This window comes from Alligator mississippiensis, chromosome 6 (assembly GCF_030867095.1).
Source record: "Alligator mississippiensis isolate rAllMis1 chromosome 6, rAllMis1, whole genome shotgun sequence".
NCBI lineage: Eukaryota > Metazoa > Chordata > Crocodylia > Alligatoridae > Alligator > Alligator mississippiensis.
Genome location: NC_081829.1, coordinates 90,030,075 through 90,053,299, shown reverse-complemented (window position 1 = coordinate 90,053,299; position 23,225 = coordinate 90,030,075). Strand labels below are relative to the sequence as shown.

The 23,225-nt window shown below is 42.4% G+C and overlaps 1 protein-coding gene across 2 annotated transcripts in view; it reads right to left on the bottom strand.

Annotated features, from left to right (window-relative positions):
• GFRA1 (GDNF family receptor alpha 1) overlaps positions 1–20,769 on the bottom strand; it is a 219,260-nt gene extending 198,491 nt beyond the window's left edge. Inside the window, exons 1-3 of one of the 2 annotated variants that reach the window (XM_014594635.3) lie at positions 20,543–20,769; positions 19,504–19,806; positions 18,076–18,159 (exon numbers count right to left, since the gene is read on the bottom strand). In XM_014594635.3, the coding sequence (XP_014450121.1) occupies positions 18,076–18,159; positions 19,504–19,806; positions 20,543–20,582 (427 nt within the window). In that variant the 5' untranslated portion in view covers positions 20,583–20,769. The remainder of the gene's footprint in view (positions 1–18,075; positions 18,160–19,503; positions 19,807–20,542) is intronic. The other variant, XM_019485922.2, reaches the window with a different exon arrangement.
• Between the last annotated feature and the right edge of the window lie 2,456 nt (positions 20,770–23,225).

Sequence of the window (23,225 nt, the reverse complement as noted above, 5' to 3'; positions counted from 1 at the left end):
TTTTTTAACAAAATGTTGAGTTCAATAAAAAAAAAAAAAATTCCCATCAGCATGTTTGCCCAATGTGGGCCATGTGCTTTATAGTCATGCTCAGGGTTGGCTGCATTTAATCAACCCAATGGATGGTTTCCATTACTGAATACATGCTGCTTTTGGCAGCAGTTTAATGGTAGACAACATATATGAGGACGTCTCCTTGTATGTGATTATAAGATGAGGGGCTTTTTTCCCCACATACCAACTGGGGGGGGGGAGGGGGAGGGAAATCTCATCTTGTATTTGAGTAAATATGGTAAATACAAGATCAGGATTGCAGAAAACCCTCTAGATCGGGGCCTGCAACCTATAGCCTGCAGAGCCACTGGATCCAGCCTGTAAAGCAGTGGGGCAGGGGTTGGCATTTTGGTGATGGGGGCCTTTACCCATGCTGCAGTTAGGCAATGGGAAAAAGCAGTAGCAGCAGCAGCAACCAGGTCAGACACACAGGCTTGCCTCAAATCCAAGCAGGGTTGTTTCATCCCACGGCTCAAACATATTTCTGACTGCTATTCTAAATTGCTCCAAACCTCCTACATAAACTAGTCACAACTCCAAGAATTCTCTTAGGCTCCTTTAATCTTAGAAGGATGTGTGCGGGGAAACTGATCCCTCTTGGCAAAAAGAAACATCAATCCTGTGTCATCAGGAAAGAGGGAAGAGATTTTATTCCAAATGCCTCTAGATAATCTAAAGGGGGAGGGAAGAGTTATGACCTAGCCTAGATCTCTAGGAATTGATTTCTCTCTTGTAATAGATTCACTGACACTTAGGCTAGGGACAGACATTTAAAAAGCCTGAGCCTGAATTGATTCAACGTTTGTAGGTTAGTCTAACCCAGCTAGGCTAAACTGCTTTGTAACCATACAGACATTCTCTCTGGACTAAGGAAATTCAGACACATGCCTGCAGTGGCTCGGGCTAGAAGCTGAGGGCTGCTAGAGGAGCCCTCCCTTCCTTTGCAAAGTGCTGAGCTGTGGGGGGGCGTGGCGAGGCCCTGGACCTCTGATTAGGGTGGTCTGCTTGCACCATCCCAGGCTTTTCCCCGCCGGGGCTGCTCAAGGGGCGGGAGTGTTGCCAGACCCCAGTCCCAGGCTACCACTCTGAGACAAGGTGGGGGGTTGGGGGGTACAGTACATGCATCTATTGATTATATGAAGCTTTTCAATCTCCCTCCCTGCTTCTTCATACTGTCTGCAGCAAACTGACAGGCAAGCAAGCCAGCAGGGGGATAATAATAATGTTTATCACCCCATCAGCAAAACCATAGCCTCTCTGAACCTGTTGATTAGCTCCAAAAAGCCCTAAGTGGACACTGTTCTGTCTGCCTGTCCCAGTGAAATTGGACACACACACAAAGCCACCTCTCAGCATTAGCTAGCATACCACATGCCTAGGGTCTGTGGGGCTGGGGTCTGTGCTGTGGGAGATGGGAGGGAGGGGGGATCCCTGTTTGAGCAGCAAAGGGGGCTGGGGCAGGAGCAAGTCAGGCAAACCTGGCTGTACCTGAAGTCTCCACCAGACCTCTGGCCAGGGAGCAGGGGGGCAGGTGGGGCCAGCTCTGTTTTCAGGAGCAGAGAGCCCAGCCCAGAGAGCATGCCAGGGTGCTGGGGGTCTCTGGTTTAGCTTAAACCAGCAAGGGATCTGAGACAAACATTGCATAAACTAGTTTGACCCAAATCAGTTAAGTCCGATTCAACCAGGTTTATCTTAAACCAGTTTCAGCCATTTTGAAACTGGTTTATGTGCACTGAGCCTATGATCTGCAACATGGTTTAACTAGTTCCTGATCACTTAAACTGGTTTATGTGTAATGTCTGTCCCTAGCCGTAAGGAAGAGGCATCGACCTCTAAACAAAAAAAACCCAGCACTGTGAGCAGAGAGATCCTACCCTGGACAACCTGCATGAGAAGAAGCATCTCAAAGCTAGTATAGCAAAAGCTGTGTTAATCAGCACCTTACAAGCCAGCATGCACTGTTAACGGGCATGCCGACTTGTAAGGGAAAAGTGAAACCAGAAGTGCCCACTGTGGCACTTCAGGTTTCACAGAGCCCCAACAGCCTGGGGTAAAGCAGCCTGCGCTGCCAAGCCCCCACAGCCCGGGGTGTAACAGGCTACACCGGTCCCCCCTCCCTGTCCCTCGCGGCCCATGGGAGAGGTAGCGATGCAGCAGGATAGGCGGGATAGGCGGCAACGCAGTGGGAGGGGCAGCAACACCCCAGATGTGGCAGGACAGGTGGCAGCCCAAACAGGCAAAGACGCCTGTTCGGGCCACTCAATTATCCAGCATATTTTGTTATCCAGTACCCTCCCTTACCTGTGGGTGCCAGATAATAAAGCTTTTAAGCTTTTACAAAGCTTTTACAGAGTTCATGGCATTATGTGAGAGTACCAGGAAGAATTACAAGTCGCAGAATCTGACCTTCCTTACTCATCTGCAGATATACAGGGATTCTAACAGCCAGACAATATAAAAAGCTACCTCCAAACTTACAACTACAGAAATGCTCCAAACAAAAATATTGCATAAACTAGACCAGGGCAGGCAATCATTTCAGCTGGAGGGCTGTTTAACGAGTTTTGGCGAGCCGTTGAGAATTGCAAGGGTAGCCCCACCCCTTGACACATGCCCCGCCCCCTGGTTGCCATCTTGGGACTGGAAGTCCCGCCCCCAGCCCTGAGCTTTGTCACTGGAAGTCCCTCCCCTCAGCCCAGATGTACTCCATTTGGGAAGGGGGTTTGGCATCATGGAACTGGCAAAAAAAAAAAGTATATACTAAAACAAACATCCTCAATAACATATTTTAATTTTCTTAAAAGAATATTTTTCTCCTGATTTGTGTGTGCTTTGTTGTGTATATAGTGGTGATTGTATAATGGCTCAAAATGAAGTCTTACTCTTGTATACTGCAGGGGTGTGGAGGGGTGTGGAGGGTATGGGTTGGTGGGTGTGGGGTTTGCGGGGGGCTCTGTGTGTATGTATGTAGATGTGTGTGTATGTGGGGTGTGGGGAAGGGTGTGGCTGTGTGTGTGGATGTGTGTGGATGTGGGTGAGTATGGGGGTGTTTGTGGGGATGTGTGGGTGTGTGTGTGGCTGTGTTTGGGGTTTGTGGGGTATGTGGAAGCAGAGGGTCACTGGGTGTGTGTGGGGGGAGTGGGTATGGGGTGTGCGTTGAGGTGTGTGGGTGCATGTATGTGGTTAGATGCAAGTGCGTAGCAGTGAGCTGGGCTCCCCTCAGAGGCATGCGGGGGTGTGTGTGGGGGGGCCTGAGTGTGGGGTGTGGGGGGGGTGTGGCTTTTGGGGTTTGTGGGGGAAGGTTTCTGGGCACGGTGAGGTGTGCATGGGAGGCCCCACACACATGCCTCCCTGAGCCGGTCAGCACCCACCCCTGCCCCACAACTCCCCAGAACCTGTACGCCCTGCGGCACGTCCCCACCACCCCACCGCCAGCAGCGCGCAGCCCCGCCTGCCCCATGTCTGTTCTGGATTGGCTCTGGCAGGAGTGGACCAGCTGGAATTTGGCCACAGCCCCAACCCGGCATGCTCCACGCCTGCTCCGGGCTTACTTGCTCATGCTAAACAGAGGCAGCAGCAGCACTAGCCAGGTGGAAACTGTTGTTCAGCATGGAAGAAAAGCAGTCCCTCCCCCTTGCCGCTGCAGCCGCTCAAAGCCTGTGCCTGGCCTGTGGGCCATATTTTGCCCATGCCTGAACTAGACTAACACAAATCCCCACAAAGGAGGTAGATTGGATTCTGCATCCACAGGAAAACCAATCCTTACAACAGACAGGAAAGGTGTATAAAGGAACCATAAAGTAACCAGATCTCCTTGAATGGAAAAAGGCCAATGCTCCTTAGGAAGAATGGCCTGGTAGTTCAAGGAAATGAGCTCCTGGTTGTGCCAAGTTACCCACCAGAGCTTCTGCTAGTAAAGGAGTAGAAAGAAATACATATTTCAGCCTGAAGAGACGAAAACCCACCCAGATCCAAGAGCTGTATTTGCAAAAGCCTGAAGTCTGTGTTCTTAAGCATGTGCAGTATGATTCAAAACATTAATTATAATCAGCAGCGATTATCTTGGTTAAAGGTACATACTTCATTGGTGTTATCTAATTGGAGAAGTAGTATGAGACCAAAAATTACAGCCTGTCAGAATGCAGATGACTAAAAAGAAAAGCTTAAGTCATGAGTTGCCTGCCCTTGGAATACTCATCTTTGCCAAATATAACTTAATTTATCTTTTTGCATTTAAAATGCATAGCTAGAGCCTTGTCAACATCTACTTACCTGAGCCAATATCTTAGTGAACCCTATAAAAAGTAAAGGACAAAACTGCCAAAGAAAAGAACTCAGCCATAATTTCTATCAATGTGCACAACTTTTAATGTTGGTGTTATGTGCACAGAGAAACTGCCTTCTGCTAATATCCGTGTATACAAGTGTGAAATAGATAAATACTCCGCTTATCAAATAAGACTACTGTTTATCCTCCGTGACGTGTAACCTGGCTGCACCTGCTTTCAATACTCCTACAAGCTAAATACTGAATACAAACCAGACTTCAAACAGTTAAAACAAATTAAAGATATTCCAAAACACTCAGGAGCACTGTGAACAGCAGGAGTCCCCCAGTGGTAAAAATACCTCAAAGAGATCTCCTCCTCTTCTTGAATACATATTATACAGTATTTTTTGGCAGTTAGCCAAAGCACCGTCTTCAGATAGCTGCAGGGTGATCTGGAGAGGTGGGTATTTCAATAGCTTTGCTACTCTTTAAAAACAAACAGTTGGAATGAATACATTTACTGTACACCAATAATATGCATTTCAGAAGTCACCATGATAAAAAAAAAAGTCTACAAGTTTCCCCAACACATTTTTATAAACTATTCTTAATATAAATAGTAATAATAGGAAACGTATCTGTTTTTCTACTGCATCACACAATAAAAAGCTGCTACAAAAAAAAAAAAATCAGACTGCAGCATTCAGCTCAGGGAAAAGATAATTTGCAAAGTAACTTTTGCAGGTAGCAAGGCTTTCTGAATTAACCATCTTTTAAACATTAGAAATCTTTTAAAAACGTAGAAAATAGTGAAGGAGGATATATAACAACCCTTAATTTTGTATGGCATGCTGCTTGAGTCTGATTTTGTTCAACATGTAGCATTTGCAAGAAGATACGTTATGAATGGTCTCCCTCATCTATCAGCCCTACCCTTTTGCCACAGACGCAGTATGTAGTATTTCAGCTATGTACAGTTATGTAGACGCTGTGACTAACAGCGATGAAGCGTTCTTTTCACATTCTCCAGTCTTATAGCTGCATGAGAAGGAGGCTTTTTTTTTTTTTTGGAGAACTTTAAGGCCATTACCATTTATTATATTTCTCATTCTGATTAAAGACTAAAACTAGTTAGTAAACATTCCTCAGTATTGATTCTTCAAAGCAGTCCCAGTCCTTCAATTAGCATATACAATTGTTAAAAAGGAGAAGGCAATTTGCCCAGTATTTATTCCTTTTTGGCCAAAATAATTCATTCTTTAACTTGTAAATAAGAGTTTTATTTTAAATGACAGCATTTTAATTTCCTTCTGTTTACAGTCTGGGCCAGATACCGCATACTGTCTGCATTACAGGAATGTACAATTGTTTTCTGAAGATCCCACTGAGCACAGCTTTAGAGGAAAGGACTGCCATTTACCAAATCAATTTCTTTCACCTCAAGTCACCGTCCTCGGTATAGGAACTTATCGATTACCTTTTAGACATGGCTTTTGTTTTGCTTTGTTCTGTCTAGGGTTAAAAACACATTTAAAGCTCTCAAATTCATTTCAGAAAGCTACATTGTACCATTCTTTACAGTTGCTACATTACAAATTTAATTTTTTAAACAAGGCAAACTGGAGCAATAGCTAATTATTGTTTAGTTGGCTTCAGACAGATATTGATTTAGATAAGACTTTTATGCTGACATTTTCTCTTTAAAGTAATGCCACAGTTCATCAGCTTTAAAGCCTAATATGAACTGATGATAAAGGAAAGTACTCTCTTATTGATAACATGGGGAATTTATAAGCTTATTTTCAATTAGTGTTAATGAAATTTACCTAAATACTGAGCTTCTAGAACACAGTAATGGGCAGGAAAAACTCAAAAATAACAAGTGTGAACATTTTCTGGCTCGTTAGGAATTAACACAAAATACAATTAAAAATCTACATGGCAGTTACCTACAGTACCTACTATTATAAGCCTGATTGTACCACTGCCATTAAAGGATGAGCAAGCAACTGACATTTTGTATAAAAAAAAATACCATAATCATGCACTATTCATGGCAACAGAAGGAATAATGATTAACGAAAGAGATGAAACCATTACACGACTGGTTCAACCCAACCTGCAACCTGGCTGCATAGTAATCAAAAGCAATCATTATCAAGTTGCACAATGGACTACATGGAATGAGTCTGAAGGTATCTTTTCTATGACATGGGTGCCAATGCTATGGAAATTTCCCTTAGAGTTGACACCTTTGTCCCTGCTAATCAGTAAAGGACTGGTTCAGGGCATAAAGAATGAACTATCCTTCCATTTCTAGAAGTGATCTTTGCAGGTCTGCAATACAGGGCCACATAACAAACATTTGCTTTCCTCTGTTGTGCTGGACCTGATCTGTGAAGGAATAGCTCAAGGCTGGTTTTATATCATCAGGAAGGCACTTTTCTTGTGCATGTTCTTCCTTAAATTGAGAAACAAATTAAATAAAAGGTATCAATTATTAATTTACTTTCATTTACACATCTATGTTCCCAGAGCTATTTTTCAAAAAGGTTCCAGCTGCCAAGGTCATTTTGGAGTAGAAATAAGTTGGATTTAGTTTTACAGTAGAAATGGGACTTACAGATAACTGGCACACCAGGTCAGAAATGGAATAATTACATGTTTCCAGCTTTGGAAAACAATGTATTTTTTTCTCTCTCGGCATAACTGTCCTAAAGTAAAATCTGCACTGGCTAAAAAATGCACTTTAGAGGTGTTACATTTAGACTGTGTTCTTATATTGTGGGGGCCCCCTCCAAAGACAAACAACGGTCCAGTAATTTTAACACAAAATTATAGAGAAGATTAAGTACATTTTAACATGCTGAACTTCTTTGCAAGGCCCCTCTAATTTTCTCCTGTGAAGGTAGGACATTTGGCAACAGGAAGGGACTTCTCACACATCATCAGCCTTGGGGAAGGCGTACTTAAAAACGCATATAATTCAACCTCTCAGAGTAGCTCACTTCATCAGACCATAAGTGTTACCAGAACACTGCAAGTGTTGCAGTCTCCATTTCACTCTTTAGAAAACTAAAATTGAAGCGAAATAACCATCAGTGAAAGAAGTGACATATTTTCTCAGTCTATACGAATGTATGTACAAAAGCCCATAATTGTCATGACTTTTCAGGATGGAATCGTATATGCAACTTTTATCCATGCAATGCTCAACAGGGATCTGACAAGTAGATTTATCAATTTATAGCAGAATTCTGTATTATTCAGACACCTTGCTCTTTTCTGTCATGGTTTGTTTCCATTTCGGAAAAGTTCCTGTTTGTTTCAGACCTAATGCCTAATATCTTCCATTTCCAAAGCCATATGTACAATCATATCTAAAAAGGACAACTTACTCTTGCAATTGGACCACAATCCTGCACAACTTAAGACATATGAATCAGTCCACTGACATCAATATAAATGTGAATACTATCTGCAGGAAAGGGTTCCTGATTGGTATCTAGTTTATTTAAAACACACACATACACAGTACATACAGCTACCGCTTTTAATCTGCTCAACCAAAGTTTTCTTCCTTATTAATAGCATGCAAACTTTTTATTCCTACATAATACTAAATGGTTGTTCTAACAGACATTTTAAACTGTTGCTTCAATGTTCATTAATTCAAAGGTACTAGTATACAGACTAAATTCCTGCTTTTTTAAAAACAATAACTGGAGATCTCTGTTTATTTAGACATTAATCTTTTGGGATTGCTAGCCAAAGGGCCAGTAAAAACTTTCATTATTTTACCTGTGATTTATGATTTATCATTAAATTTATGATGTTATCATTAAAAGCCTGTCAAATTTATCTTCCTCTCCTAAATTCATTTTTCCCCAAGACAATGTAGAGAGAAACTATTACCATATGAGTTAAGCAGGATTAACAAATTAGTTAGTATGATTTGACTAGGACCTAGAACTATTTGTATTCATAAATATGTTAGAGCTTTCAGTCATTTTGTTTTCTAGGGTTAAATGGTTAATTCCTACGTATGCAAATATAAATAATCAAACTATTTCAAGTCTTTTCTTATCCATGCATATGTATATAAGAATCCTGTGATGCTCAATCACCTAATACAACTCTCGGCAAGATGTTTCATGGCTTTACATGGTCTGCCTTTGCTGCCTTTGCCTTTGGTGACTCCTCTTCTCTTTGCCACATTATCTAACTGCCCCTTTTAGTCCCTTTTTTTTTTATGGCGCACCTAGACCCACAGGGTCTTCCTTGTCCCATCTCTCCAGACAAAACCCCTCTCATCCTTCACAGCTTTCCTGAAGTTCCTGCCATTTTCAGCAATCTTCAAGTGAAAGTGAGAAACCAAAAAAAAAAAAAAAACCGGTCAAAAGGGAAAGTATAGCCAGTGAAGTGATGTGAGCGGTACCCAGGGAGAAGAATTTGGATGTATTTTGGCTACATCAGAGAGGAGAAAAGGAAAACCCGACAGACCGTGAGGTGGCTAAAGGAGTTTACCAAGGCATAACCAAGAGTTTGGGAACTAAGGATGGGAAGAGATGGGGTTTGGACATGGTGTAAGGGGAGAATGGATAGCATTGAGCAATACCCTAAAAGGGACAAAGGAGAAGGAGGTGTTAACAGCAGCATGGAGGTTGCTGGCCTTGTGGAAAAGCAGAACTGTGGAGGAAGAGAGGCACAAGGAATTCAGTTTTTACCATCCTGAATTTTAGTACTGGGCTTATGATATAGAAGTTAAAAGGAAGATTGCAAAAGCATGAACACTTTTGAACCTCATCAGCTGCATGACAAAACTTTAATGGGAAAATGTATTTTATGGACATCAGAAAGTGATAAAATCATATAGCCAGCGAATGCAGAAATTCATCTTTATTTATGGGTTTCTATTCAAATTGTTTGATATCTTCAACTCTCTTTACAACCCATCATTTCTGCAAATTTCTACAAAGGAATAGCTATCTCTATGTCATTACGCTTTGTGTCATGTAGTTCTCATGCTACATTTGTAACCTAAGTGCAGATTGTACAGGACAATACCTTGACATTCATAAAAACTGGTTTTTATGTATTTGACATCATAACTAGGACTCTGCTGGGAAAAGAAACAACAGAAATAGCGTTAATTAGTTACTTTCCTATATTATTGCATGAGTTCCATCCAAGGAAAAGATTAGAAGGTGCCAAAATAAATGAAATGTGTTGTTTTTTTTTATAAAAAGTAAGCAAAATACTATTATAAAAATAAACTATGATGTTTGCATTGGCAAATCTCTCTAAACAGAAAAACTGCTCCTTGTACCATACTTTTAGAATCAAATCCTCTAACCATATTCCTTCCAGAAGCTTAACTTAGATGAATCCCCCGCATACTTTATCATCTCCTATGACAAACAAGTTCTGTCTTACAATGCAAGAATTCTTATTTGTCTTCATTAAAACACAAGCACTTTAGCAATCGTATTTTGAACATACTGTCAACAGTTGACAGATACTCCAGGGTCTTTTAGTACTGTCAAAATAATTCCTAAGAGTCAAATTAAAACGCTGGTATAATTTTGAAAGTGTTTTAAAATGAAACGGGACTGGATCACCCTGATCCTGCCCCTGAGAATGACACATGGCAGCGTGCTGCTCTTTTTGCAATTGTTCTCTTTGTGTGTTCACCAAGTGCCCCATCCTCGGCTGGGTACCATAGGAGCTCTGCCGGGCAAGTACACCTAATCCGTGTGCCCTCTGATCTATGCAGGTTTTATCCCATCCTCATCTTTGTAATGTCTGAGCCCTTTATGACACTAAACTACCACTACTACTAAAATCTGTCACATGGTTTATTCTCTCTCTCACCCTCTTTCTATCCTTCTGTGCTGTGTCCAGCCACCACTACCAGCTTTTGGGACTGAGGTGGCTGTTTGCCAGTCTCTGCAATAAAAGAGCATTGCGGGAACCTTATGCCCTAATATTCTTGTTGAGTTCCCTGCTCCTAGGGGCCCTGTAACAATCGCGGATGGCTTCTAGTACCAACGAACGTGGAGTGACTGTGTTGGTTACTATGTCTTTTCCAAATTTTTACAGTCAGCTTCTCACTCTGTCCTTACCTTGTGCACTTGACTCTCCAAATAATCTGGTTGAAATCAATGGGACTACACGTGGAGTAAAGTATTATTCAATACGGTTGAGACGACACAGAATCTGGCCTTTTACGAGAGGTTGGACAAAGTATTCTAAGACGGGCTTGGGCGAGCCAAAAAAAACCCAATCATGTATCATTAAAAACACGTATATGTAAGAAGTATTTGATGATGAGCAAAATGTTTAGTATTTAGAAGCAGAATTTGTTTCTTAATATCTTTAAGAGAGTTGTTAGGCAAGCTTTGAGGTACAAAACACTGTTCCCTCAGGCGTTTCCTCAGGCTGTGAACTGAGGAAGGGTATTTTGTGCCTGAAAGCTTGTCTATCATCTTTTCCAACCATACACATGGTTCAGTTCAAGATATTACCAGACAAATCCTGCTTCTCGCATATCCCTTGAACCATCCAACTATAACAGTGCTACAATAATAATTCAATTTAAAAAGCATTTAATAATCTTTGCATCCAAGTGCTACACTCAAACAATACCTTATCCACCTAAGTAATTTTGGCTTTTCTTGAAAGATGCATTTAGTGGACAGAAGCCTCCCCACTACCTACAAAGTAAGACCCTCTGCTGCCATGGACCTGACAAGTGTTCGCTGTATCTGGGCATGGAGAACGGGACACTCAGCAGAATTTCTACAGCCTACAAAGAACCTCAAACCACTTTTAAATGACTCAATTGCCCTCTCACCACCTTTTCTTTTGCAACCCCTGGTAAAAAAAAACCTTAGAAAATGCACTGCTCCTCAGCATGCCAGGAGATGAGGCATATTCCTACAGACTCCATCATTTCACTATACTCTCTCTGTCTCCTTCCTTCTACAAAGGGCTAGTATGGTACCTTCTATGCTGAGCTCATGGCTCCTACTTGGTTGGACTCTTGGGAAGAAAGAGAGCTCTACCTGCTCCATGGATGCTGGCTTTTGGAGGCCTGCAGGGGTAACAAACAGGCAACACAGGCCACTTCTTTTCCATGAAGACCTGTGACAAAATTGCTCCCCTCTCATTAAGGCATCAGCTAAACTGTAAACCCATTATCCTGACACTAGCCTTTTTTGCCTGATTTCAGTGCAGAGGCCTGCTCACACTCCTACAGAGGTTAACAAGAAGAAGAGTAGTGTCTATGTTGGCCAGTCTCCCACTTTAGAAAGGTACTTAAATCGCTTAACAGAATCAGGTTCTTTTTCCAGGGATACACAAAACAGCAAACTGAAAGTGCTTCAGAGAGTCAACAGTCATCAAAGTGATTTTCTTTTGTGTAGAGTCCAATCTGATCATAAAAAGCAGAAGTGGGAAATCAGCAAGTAGTGTTTATACACCTCAGATAACTTGTTATCTAATGGGAAGCAAGCCTGGTTGTCTGTACAAAGAGAATCAGCAGACAGAAATGTCAATGAACACCATGAACACACGAACAACTGTGTATGCTCATGCTAAGATTTTTTTTCCCAAGCTATTTTCCCTTTACAAACACAACTGAAGTGGATGCCTGCTTTTTTTTTCCCCCCCCTGGCTAGGCCAAGTGGCCACAAATCTCTCCTGGAGACAAGAATTAGTCCATATTTTACACCAGTCCAAGTAATATCAGATATTGGCCCAGGGGCTATTACTCTGATTAATGCAAAAACTACTTTGCACATAAAAATATAATTATAAATGACAACAATCTAAGAACAACCATAATTAGTAATACATATGTACTTCTGTGGTGCTCAGCACTCAAAAGCCCTCTGTGCACATAAAAAAAGGACTAAAACCAAAAAATTACAATGGAAGACATAATAAAAATTGAGAGGTAATAGAACTGATCCTGAACTCACTACAGCGACTGTAAATCTCCTTTTAACCTAAAAGGATCTAGTCCTTTGTTTCTGAAATTAAGTGAACATAAAATGCATCTCTAACATGCGAAAAGAATGTAACAGTCTAAACAAAAGCAAAATAGCTACCAAGTGCACTTTAAACATCCAAAGAAAACCAATGCTAGTATTTTCTCATAGTTCGTAAATAATTCAAATGTTGTAAAAATATAATGCATCCTAACAGTTTCAGAAAACAGTCTCAAAAAGACTATGTAAGTGTTAAATTAGCAAAAGTACCTAGTACATGGAATACATACGCTTGTTTAGAAATGGAGGCAGGCTTAAAGGCCTTGGGTTATAAGAGTCGGTTATGTCATACACTATTAAGTCACTGGGAGAAGTCGCTAATTCACACACGACAAAGCCCAAAAGGAGAAAGCATTGTGTTTGTTGGCAAGGATAGAGACGTTAACTTATTGTTTTTGACAAAAAAGGAAAAAGATGTTGTGTGTGACTTATAAAAAAAAAAAAGATATTTACCTAGTAGGAAAATATAAAGGTCAAACAATGATGAAAATGTGAAGTATGTGCTCCCATGGATGGATACACAACTCTTGTGTTGTTACAAGGATGACGCACGTGATTAAGGGAAATATACTCAGTCATGGAAATCTGAGAAGAGCAACAGTGCATTTCCTAGGGGATTCAATGAGTGGTGTAGCCCCTATCTCCCCCTCTTTTTATGCAAGGAATTAAATATTACAGAGAGAGAGAGAGAGAGAGAGAATAGCTGAGCTCTAGAAACCCCATAGGCCCTTAAACACAAAAGAAAAAGGAAGTTTATTCCCTTGGACCCATGGAATTCATCAAGCCGGTTTCCCCTTCCTTTGCTGGCAGCAAGTCTTTCAAGGAAACTACTGTACCTTTTTTGCTCCACCTGCCTAACCCAATTCTGGGGGTAACTGATGCCAAAGGTCTGTTATTCCTGTATTTAGTCTTCCTGATGAAATCTAAAGTCTTGGGGGAAGTGTTTTCCATGGTCAACTTCACTCTTTCTTACTAGGGACATACTGATGTGAGAATCGCAACCACAACTTCAATAAGGCTTTTGACGACTGAGGAGAGTAAAAAAAGAATACCATTGACCCACAGGCTTTAGTTAAAGTGCCCCCACCGCCATTTTGAAGCATGCGATGCCGAATACGAGAGACACTGCAGGCACTTTAATTAAAGCAGCTCTCTGGAGCTGCTCTAATTAAAGCAACCCGCCCCCAGAGCATGTGTAAAGACATCTAATGCCATAAAAGGTCCTACATACATGAGATCACTTCCAGAAGTAAGGGACACATAAGAAGGTTGAATAATGGAAAAAGGAGCTTGTGACAAACCACTCAACCCACAAGTGGAGCCACGTACACATAGCAAGGAGTACTTCTTAAAAGAGTCACTAAATAGTAATACTTTCTCTTAGCCACTGTATATTCCCTTTATACTAATTTACAGAAATGGTCTTAAGCATTTTGTTCCACTTTAGTAGCTTTCCATTTTGTGTTGAAGTGAATGATACATTTCAGAAACATCTCTTTTGTAAATATTTCTGCAACTACACATAGCTGTAATTTTAACATGAGATGCTCTATTTCAATATGCTATTGAAATGACTATTAAAATGCATGAGTGAATTCTAAAATTATAAGATTTAGTGCAGAGTTTGTATTTCCAGTTGTAAGGAACAATATCAAATACCAATTTAAAGGGAGGAGGGGTTACTCAATATTTTATGTTTGAAGCCAAACTGTTCCTTCTGTGGTAAAATTGAAACCTTTGAATTTTTAAATAGATTAAACATTTGAGAAACTAATGAAATCTTCCATGCTTCACATGTGATCATCTAAGGGCATTAAGCTAACCTCCAAAATACAATCAATAGATTTGCATATTCACTACAATTGTGGAGGAAGTAAATGTCCCAAAAGCACTGCCAGCTCCCAAAACTTTTGGCTAAACCAAAAATGGGCATTCAGCAAAACCCCTTAAATTAATTATATACTATAATCTGAAAGAGGATTTAAGACTAAGCTATCTAAATCAGTCAACGTGCATTTCATGGCACAGATACAGAATCTCAGGAACCAGATATGACTTCTAAAGGAAACCTATGTGAGCCCAGCACCAAAATTGATTTCAGCAGTTTCAACTTCTGTAAGGCAAGAAAACTGGGTTCTGGGGCTGGAAAATAGGCTGGTTTTGACTTCAAACAAGCAAAAATTTGGGAGAACACCTTTTAAAGAAGGCATTGAATCATGAGGTTGCTATACATATAGAGGGAGACAAAGTTAGGACCTAAACATGGGAGAAAAAATAAATTTATCACAACTGAAACAAACACTGAACACACTTCTCCACTTTAACCTTTCTATATTTTTAAATACACACTTTCTTTGTAGTTTTTTTAAAAAGTAAAATACAAAATATAGCATTACTGGCGATCATCTGAACATGGTACTACAAATCCATGAACTGATCACAATAAATTATGGGATGTGTCTTGTTCAGTTTTTTTTTTTAACTGGTGACCAATTTAATACTTTCTAAAATGTAATATTGGTTATAAAATAATCGTGATATATAGATAACTGTAAAATAATTTCTGATAAATTATTAACAAACTAGTTCTGGACTGCATACTATGTAACAGTTATCGAATACCACAAAAATAAATTTTAGTTCTGGTCTCTGCATCTCAAAAAGGATGCAGAAGAATTAGAAAAGGTACCCAAATGGGCAACCAAGATGATCAGGGGTATGGAGAAGCTGTAATGCCTGGGCAAACTGGAAAGGTTATGACTCTTCAGTTGGGAAAGCAAAAGGCTATGGGGCAGAAGTCTATTAAATCATGAAGGGTGTGAAAGAAGTGAACAGGCAACTGTTAATCACTGAGGGCATTTTTACATGTGCTCCTGGCACGGCGCCATATACTTTAATTAGCGAGCTGCGCTAATTAAAAGCACCAGCGCGTCATGTGTATCAAGGTCTCCGCGCTGACAAAATAGCGGTGGTGCGCTTTGAACTAAAACTCATTGGACGTGTTATATTTCAAAGCGCACGCCGCCGTTTTGTCAGCGTGGAGACGGACGGCAGAGCTGATGCACGTGATGCATGAGGCTACCAGAGCTCATCCAGTTCATGCTCCAGCAGACTCGATTCATCGAGTCTGCTCCGACGCACTGGATTTCCAGCGTGTCTCCCCACGTGTGTGTAGGAGCCTTAAGTCCCAGAATACTAGAACTAGGGAAAACCCACTGAAATTGGACTAGACAGGTTTAAAACTAACAAAAGAAAGTATTTTTTTATGTAGTATATGGTTCACTTATGGAACTCATTCCCACAGAAGGCTGAAGAGGCAGGTTCAAAAAGGGACTAGAGAAATTAATGGACAATAGATCCACTAGCTATTAAACTAGACAGTCAGGAATATATCCTCTGGCATCTCTGAACCAATGATGGTAGATGCCAGGAGGGGTCTGATGGGATAGATCACTCTCTATATTCTTAAAAGCAAGGGCCAATTTCTGCCCTCAATTACACTGTAGTCTTGATGAGGATGCATATGGCCCTAACAATATGCAATATAAACACCATCCAGAATTGGCAGAAAAATAGATATGAAAACCCTGCCCACAGCTAACTCTGTTAATACAAATACAAAAAACCCCTCAGGATTTCAGATACTTGCATAATTCCTGTGATCCTAAATATATGAAGATATCTGCACCAAAGGTAAATCTATTTGACTTCAAGTGGAACCTTATCAAGAATGTCTTTTCCTAAACACGTTTCTCTTCATCCTTTTCCAAATATGTAATTCTTTTTTTCCTCTTCATATCTGCCATGCAGCTAGTCAAAACTCCATTCTGTTCACTTCTCCTTCTGGACCTAATCTCAAAACTCTTGCAAACCCAAAACTTCCATTGAAATCAATGGGACTTTGGAGTGCACAAAGAGCATGCTATCAGTCACAATCTGTACAGGATCATAAATAATGATTGTTGGAATAATTACAGTTATTTGAATTGAGTGTAGTTATTTCTTTGTTGCTGTAGCAACTGCAAAATATAACACATTTTAAAAATAACCATCTTGGCAAAACATGTTCCATCTAAAAAATGAAAGGAAATAAATTTTATCAAAAGACACCTCTATTCAGACCACAACAATCTTAAATGAATCAAAATCTGATTTTAAGGAAATTCAACATAACCTTTTAAAGCACTGCTTGGGTGGCTTGCAACCAGAAGAAGATGAAACTGCTGTGTTACTTTTTAGTCTGTTTTTTAATTTTTTAAAAGAGATTTCTGGAATGCTTTCCTTCTCCATAGGCAGACAAGGTTCTTTGGGTGAATCTGATATCTTTCATTAGACCAACTTAAATAGTTGGAAAACAATTATTCCCTCTCCATACTGTTTCTCCAACTACTAGACTAAGGACAACATTTTCAAAAGCACATAAAAGTGGAGCCAAAATCTGATCTTGTAAAAATGACTTGGGGTCAGATTTTTAGATGCATGTAGATACCTATAAAGCTAACAAACACTTTCTGGGTTTTTCTGGAGCCCAAAGGAATCAAAGTCCCATCAAAATCAAAGAGGGTTAGTCCTTTTGGAACACTAGTAGGTAACCAGCTGCATACTTAGGTGCCAGAATGCCTTTAAAGATCAGGGCCCTAGACATCTAAGAGGCAAAGTTCCCTTTACTGTCAATGAGATTTAGGATCCCAAATCACTTAAATGCTTCTAAAAATTTGACCCAGAGTGCTGAAGTCATGTTGTAAATGTGACTTAAGCTCCTAAATTATTTTGCTGCTCTCTCTAACCCCTCAATCACATCAAATCTCTTGTTGCTCTGGTCTCAGACTTCTTTTCTGAAGTCTCTTTACCATGTCAATTAACAGTTAACCACAACATTGGCGTGTTCACGTAATATACATTATGATGTACTATGACATACTCAGAGTGCCGATATCATCCCACATAACTACATCATACAGGTATTTTATACAGACTGCATCCTTAGAAGTTGTTGGAAAACTACATTGGAATGCAAATACCAGCCTGTATCCTCTGACACTGCCTAAAATTCACCGTTCCCATAAATATTTGTGATCCAAAATGAATGAAGTCTCAAAATATAAATAGTATAAATTGTCTAGATAACCACACAGCAAAGATTTCTTCAAAGCAAAGCTGAGAAGTCATGAATAAGCTCTTTAAAAAAAAAAAAAAAATCAGTTGCACTGTTCAGGCAAGAGAAACAATTCTTAATTCCAAAATCTCTCCTTTAAACAAAACAAAAAGTAAAAAATGTAACACAAACCCACATGCCAAGATCTGAGAGATTATTTTCTCATCTCCCTTAGTGTCAATGGGAGGTAGCTTGCACAGACTACGTTCTCGAAAGCAAGCAACTGTATTGTATACTACAAACACAGGGAATCAGATTGCCACCTACAGGTAAATTTAGCATTTATTTTCAGGAATTGACTAAACAAGAACAAAATTATCATTGTGACAAGCCCTCTTCAGATCTACTCTTATTCAAATAAAAAAATAGTACTTGCTCAAGTACCTTAATTATACCTCGAATTTCCCAAATCCAGAAAGCAAACACGTTGCTCTGCAGTTCTAAAACAGCATTACTTCACAGACTTCAAAAACTCATGTAGACCAACTTAAAAGAAGCGGATTACAGTGAGGTTTCAGCTAAAGAATTTTAAATCTGCTTACCTGATACAATTGGTGCTAGCCTGAATATGTCTGATAATCTGCTGTTAACTGGTTCATAGGGGGAATCTTCAAGCAAGTCATTTCCTAAGGACAACAAAAGATTTGGATTTCTTTCACACACTTTTTTTGGGGGTGGGGGGGAGGTTTTATTATTTATTTCCATTCTAAATGAAATCGGATTGGGTTAAAGCTGCCCTGAAACATTCAAATGCTCTTCTCGTTAACCTGTTCATGTTAGAGGAGGGAAACTAAGGGCTATGTATGAGCACACTTGAGAGGAAGGTTTCCCCCCTCCTTGCCATTAACTCCCTCCCCTTTTCCTCCCTGGAATGAAGTCACAAATCTGAAGAGACAGTCTGTGACATCACAACCATTTCCTGTCTTCAGGTGCCAAGAAGAGAGCTGCTGGGAAGGGGAAGTTCCCTTTTACTTGCATCAGACCTTGGCTTAAGAGAAAAAAAGATCAGGGACCATTTGAAACCTGGCATCACTGAAAGTAACCCTCCTAAGAAAAAGCTTTCCTGGGAGGAGAGAGATTTACAGTGCATAAAGTGTCCAAAGGAGGAGTAGAGCGATTGATTATGAAAGGGGTAACCAACAGATGCTTAGCTCCTTGAAACAGTCCAATTGACATTTTGTTGGATAAACTAACCAAAAAAAAAAAAAAACCCAACCCAACAACAATAAAACAATAAAAAGGTGGAAATGCTTTCAAGATGAATGTTTGAGGCAAGCACCAGGCAGGCAGGAGCCAGCACTGCCCATTGACCTGAGTGGGAATGAGAGGTCCTTAATGCAGAATCCTGCCCGGGTGATGTATACATCTCTACTGACTAAGGGCCCCTCCTGTCCCCAGCAGCGGGTGGAAGATTTGCCAAGGACTTCAGTGGGCGTGGAGCAGGTCCTGCCATTTCCTCCTGTCATTTCTAATCAGCTTCTTTGCCATGCTCTGCAAAGTAAGGGGCCCTCTCTCACACATCTGTCCCCGGGTGGGCTGCTGTTGGTAAATACAAGGGCAGGGAAAGGAAGACTAGACTTCTTTAAAAGAACCTGGACCTCACATCTACCCTGCCCCTGGAAGCTAAGTAGCTATAGTGCCCCTGGGAAGGGAGAGCTAGTTAACAAGTGCTTAAACTCCTGGGTCAGGGCGAAGTCACAGGTGGGTGGCTGCTGGAGCTTGTGCAAATGCTCATGCCCTATGCTTCGCAAAGGTCAGCTGTGTCCCCTGGAGGAAACCCTGACTGAAAATTTCCCAAGAGCAGCAGCTGGTCCTGGGTCAGAGGAGAGGTCCTGGCTGCGCAGCTGAAGAGCACGAGGGGAGCAGCGAGGCCAGCCCCTCTCTGCAGTGACACGGAGTGAGGCTGAGAGGGGCCGTGAGAGCATGCTGCGCTGGGGGGGAGTGGAGCGTGTCTGTGTTTCGCAACGTACCCTGTAAGATTTGGTACATGCTCCAGTAAATGCGCAGGCAGTTTTTCTCCTTCTTCATGCCCCTCTTGCAGCGGCAGTTGTACAGGGATTTCTGCTTCAGAGCCTCCATGGCGCTTTTGCATTCGTCCTTCGCCTCCAGGCCCGTCGCCCGGCTGAAGTTGCTCTCTTTGCCGGCCACGCACTGCCTCAGTGTCCTGTATTTAGTGCTACAGCTCTGCTCCTTGAGACATTGATCGCTGGCTTTCACGCAGTCCAGGCGGTCCCCTCCAGGCAGCCCGCTCACTTCTGCGGACAAAAGTGCATCTGGAGACAGAGGAAACAAAGCCACAAAGTCTCTCGGGGAGAGAGCAGAGGGGCTCAGCGCCCACAGCTGCAGCCCAGGGGATCCTTGGGCAGCGCAGCTCCTTGCTGGCTCCGAACAGGGGCAGGGCAGGGCAGGGCAGGGCAGGGCCGTGCCTGGCAGTGCACAGAGATGCGCCTCTGAGCGGCACTGACCCTAAGGGGGGAGTTTAAGGGCAGAAGGGGGACTAGAAGGAGCCTCCTGTACACAGGGGAATAGGAACCCCCTTCCCTAGCTCCACCGTGCCTCCGTCTCCCTCCTGACGCTGGGCTGGGGTGGGGGGACGACACACACGACATGCCCCCCCCCCGTTCCCACCAGGGCTGCAATTTCAATCAGGCCCCCTTTTCCCCCCCAGCTCTCAGTCTCTCTGGGCATTTATTTTGCTCTCCCCCACGCATTTTCAAGGTGTCCATCCATCCGTCCTCCCGTCTCCGTTATTTTGCCTCGGGGCGGAAAAAACAAGTGGCATTAACCCCTTCTCCACCACTACCCAGCCCTCCTCCTTCCCCACAGCGCTGGCAGCAAACAGGATTGGGGGCTGGAAAACCTGCCATCAACCCCCCCCCCCCCCAGGAGGTGGGGTGGGTAAAAGAGGAGAAGAAAAACCCTAGTGGGAAAGTTTCCCTCCGAGTTGGGGCTGCCAAAAAATCCCCAAGTCCCGGGGAAACTTCCCCGGGGGGGCGTGGGGGCACTCACCCAGCAGGGGCAGCACGAGGTACAAGGTGGGCAGGAGCATCCTGGCGGCGGCCGGGTCCCCCCGGAGCGGCGGTGCGGTGCGGCGGAGGGGCTCAGCATGCGTGCAGCCCGGCGCGGGGAGGCTGCGAGCCCGGCAGCTCCATGGAGGCAGCGGCGCTGCTCCGCCCGGCTCCGCCGCACGTCCGAGCCGCCCGGGAACACGCGCGGCGCGGACTGGGCTGAGCGCGGGCGGGCGGGCGGGCGAGGCGCGCACAGCCCCGGCGGGGCGGGCACCGCTCCCCCTCCTTCCCGGGGAGGGGACTCGGGCACTGCGGGCGGGCAGGGGTCGGCGCTGCTCCCACGGGCCCCTCGCTCCAGTCAGCGCCGCGGGCACACGGGGTGAAACTTTGCTCCCTTGCAAAAAAAAAGAACAGAAAAGGGGGCGCCCCGTGCCCGGTGCAGCCGCGCCGGGACCGCTGTCACAGCCGCAGCCGCCTCCTCCGCCCCGCCGACATCACAGTGCCCCACGCTCAGCGCAGCGCAGCTCCGCTCCCCGCCGCGCCCCGCACCAGCTTTCCACATGGGCTCTTCGTGGAGGCATTGTGCTTTTGCAACTTTTGCACGAGTTTGGTGTTTGTTTGGTTGTTTTTTGAGTTCACATTTAAAAAAAGAAAATGTATTTTAATCCGGGGGGGGAGAAGGGGGGGTGTTTTATAGACAAGGTTTTTGGCCCGTTTGGGGAAGAAGATTCTTGTGTTATTTCAAGTGAATGCTGCTGGGTTCCTTCTGCGGAGTCGAATGCAACTATGGTTAAAAAAAAAAAAGATTGTTATGGGTTATGGGAAAAGAAAAATGAATGGCAGGTGGAGCTAAGGTTTGGTACCATGCATCAGCTGGAGCTAAGCTTTGGTACCATACATCAGGCAGGAGCTCAGATTTAGTACCACACATAGGCTTGAGCTAAGGTTTGGTACCACACATTGGCTGGAGCTAAGGTTTCATACCTTACATCAGGCAGGAGCTCAGATTTAGTACCATACATAGGCTGGAGCTAAGGTTTGGTACCATACATCAGGCAGGAGCTCAGATTTAGTACCACACATAGGCTTGAGCTAAGGTTTGGTACCACACATTGGCTGGAGCTAAGGTTTGGTACCATACATCAAGCTGGAGCTAAGGTTTCATACCATACATCAGGCAGGAGCTCAGATTTGGTACCACACATAGACTGGAGCTAAGGTTTCTTACCATACATCAGGAAGGAGCTAAGATTTGGTACCACACATCAGACCGGACCTAAGGTTTGGTACCATATATCAAGCCAGAGCTAAGATTTGGTATCATACATTAAGCCAGAGCTAAGATATGGTACCATACTTCAGAACCAGCTATTAAAGCACCTGCCACAGGCTGGGAAGTGCAATGGAGGCAGAACTATTTCTAAATATGAGGTTTTCCTCTGCCCTCCTTTCTATCATTTCCCTTAGGAGGCAAATTGTATGGAAAGGGAGGGGAAATATTCTCATCTGTCCCTACAACTTACTCCTTAGATGAGGTGTTGATCATTGTGACATCACGACACAACTGGATTGGTATTTCACACTGGATTAAGGTTTCAGATGCAAAAAGTATCTATTTCCAGCATGAAAAAGTCTATTAACTGCAGCACACATACAGACATAGTCCAAGGCCGTATGGTCATGGGTTTTTGTCTTATATTAAAACATGAAGGATTAAAATGATCACCTTTCCCACTAACCTTACAATATTTAAAGTATGGTATCTTGGCTATGATGCTCATAGTATTAATCTACTGAATTTAGTTTCTAGCTTTAGAAATAGTGGTCAATCAACCATTTAACAAGCAAGGATTTGGAGCAAGTTGGTCTTGCAAGTCTTTTGGTACAGGGTGGCTTGGATGTTACATAAGGATGATGTTTATTCTTTTCATTGGTCAAACTGACATTACTGCAAGGTACACTGTATTTGAAACAAGTGGTACAAGCATCTTAGGACACAATGGGCACGTCTACACGTGCATTAATGCACAGTGGTTACTGCGCATTTAGTTTAGTATCTGTAATAGCAGGTACTAAGTAAATGCGCAGTCACTGGTGCTATTGTGCAGTAGCACCTGTGCACATATTTTAAGTGATCCTACTGTGTAGTAGACTAATTCTACTGTACATTAACACATTAGCATGGGTTTTGCCCACCATGCTAATGCACAATAAAATGAGTCTACTGCGCTTGAAGCATGTCATGTAGAAACGCCCACTAGGCACAATTTTCCTTTCACAGACCAGGAAAACTGAATTTATAATATCAGCATTATATGGTGTATAAAATAAGTAACACAACAGAGCTCTTTGGATTTACCTTGAATAATATTAAAAACATGAGACTGAATTTATATTTGCAAATATATATTTGCATTTGAAAATAACATTAAGTGTCACTGATGTGGTTATTAAGCCCAGAAGCCAGTCATCAACTATCAAAACTATCAAAAGATAGTTGGCATTTACTTTTCTACTCTTTCATTTTTTTCCTGAACGTTGGAAAATTTGCAGCCGCCCAAGATGAAAATTTCATTACTTCCAACAGACATAACAACCCAATTCTATGCTCTGAAAAGAAAGCCAATACAGATGCAACAGTGCTAAATAAAATGTTACTGAATACTAACTATTCCCTATTGCAT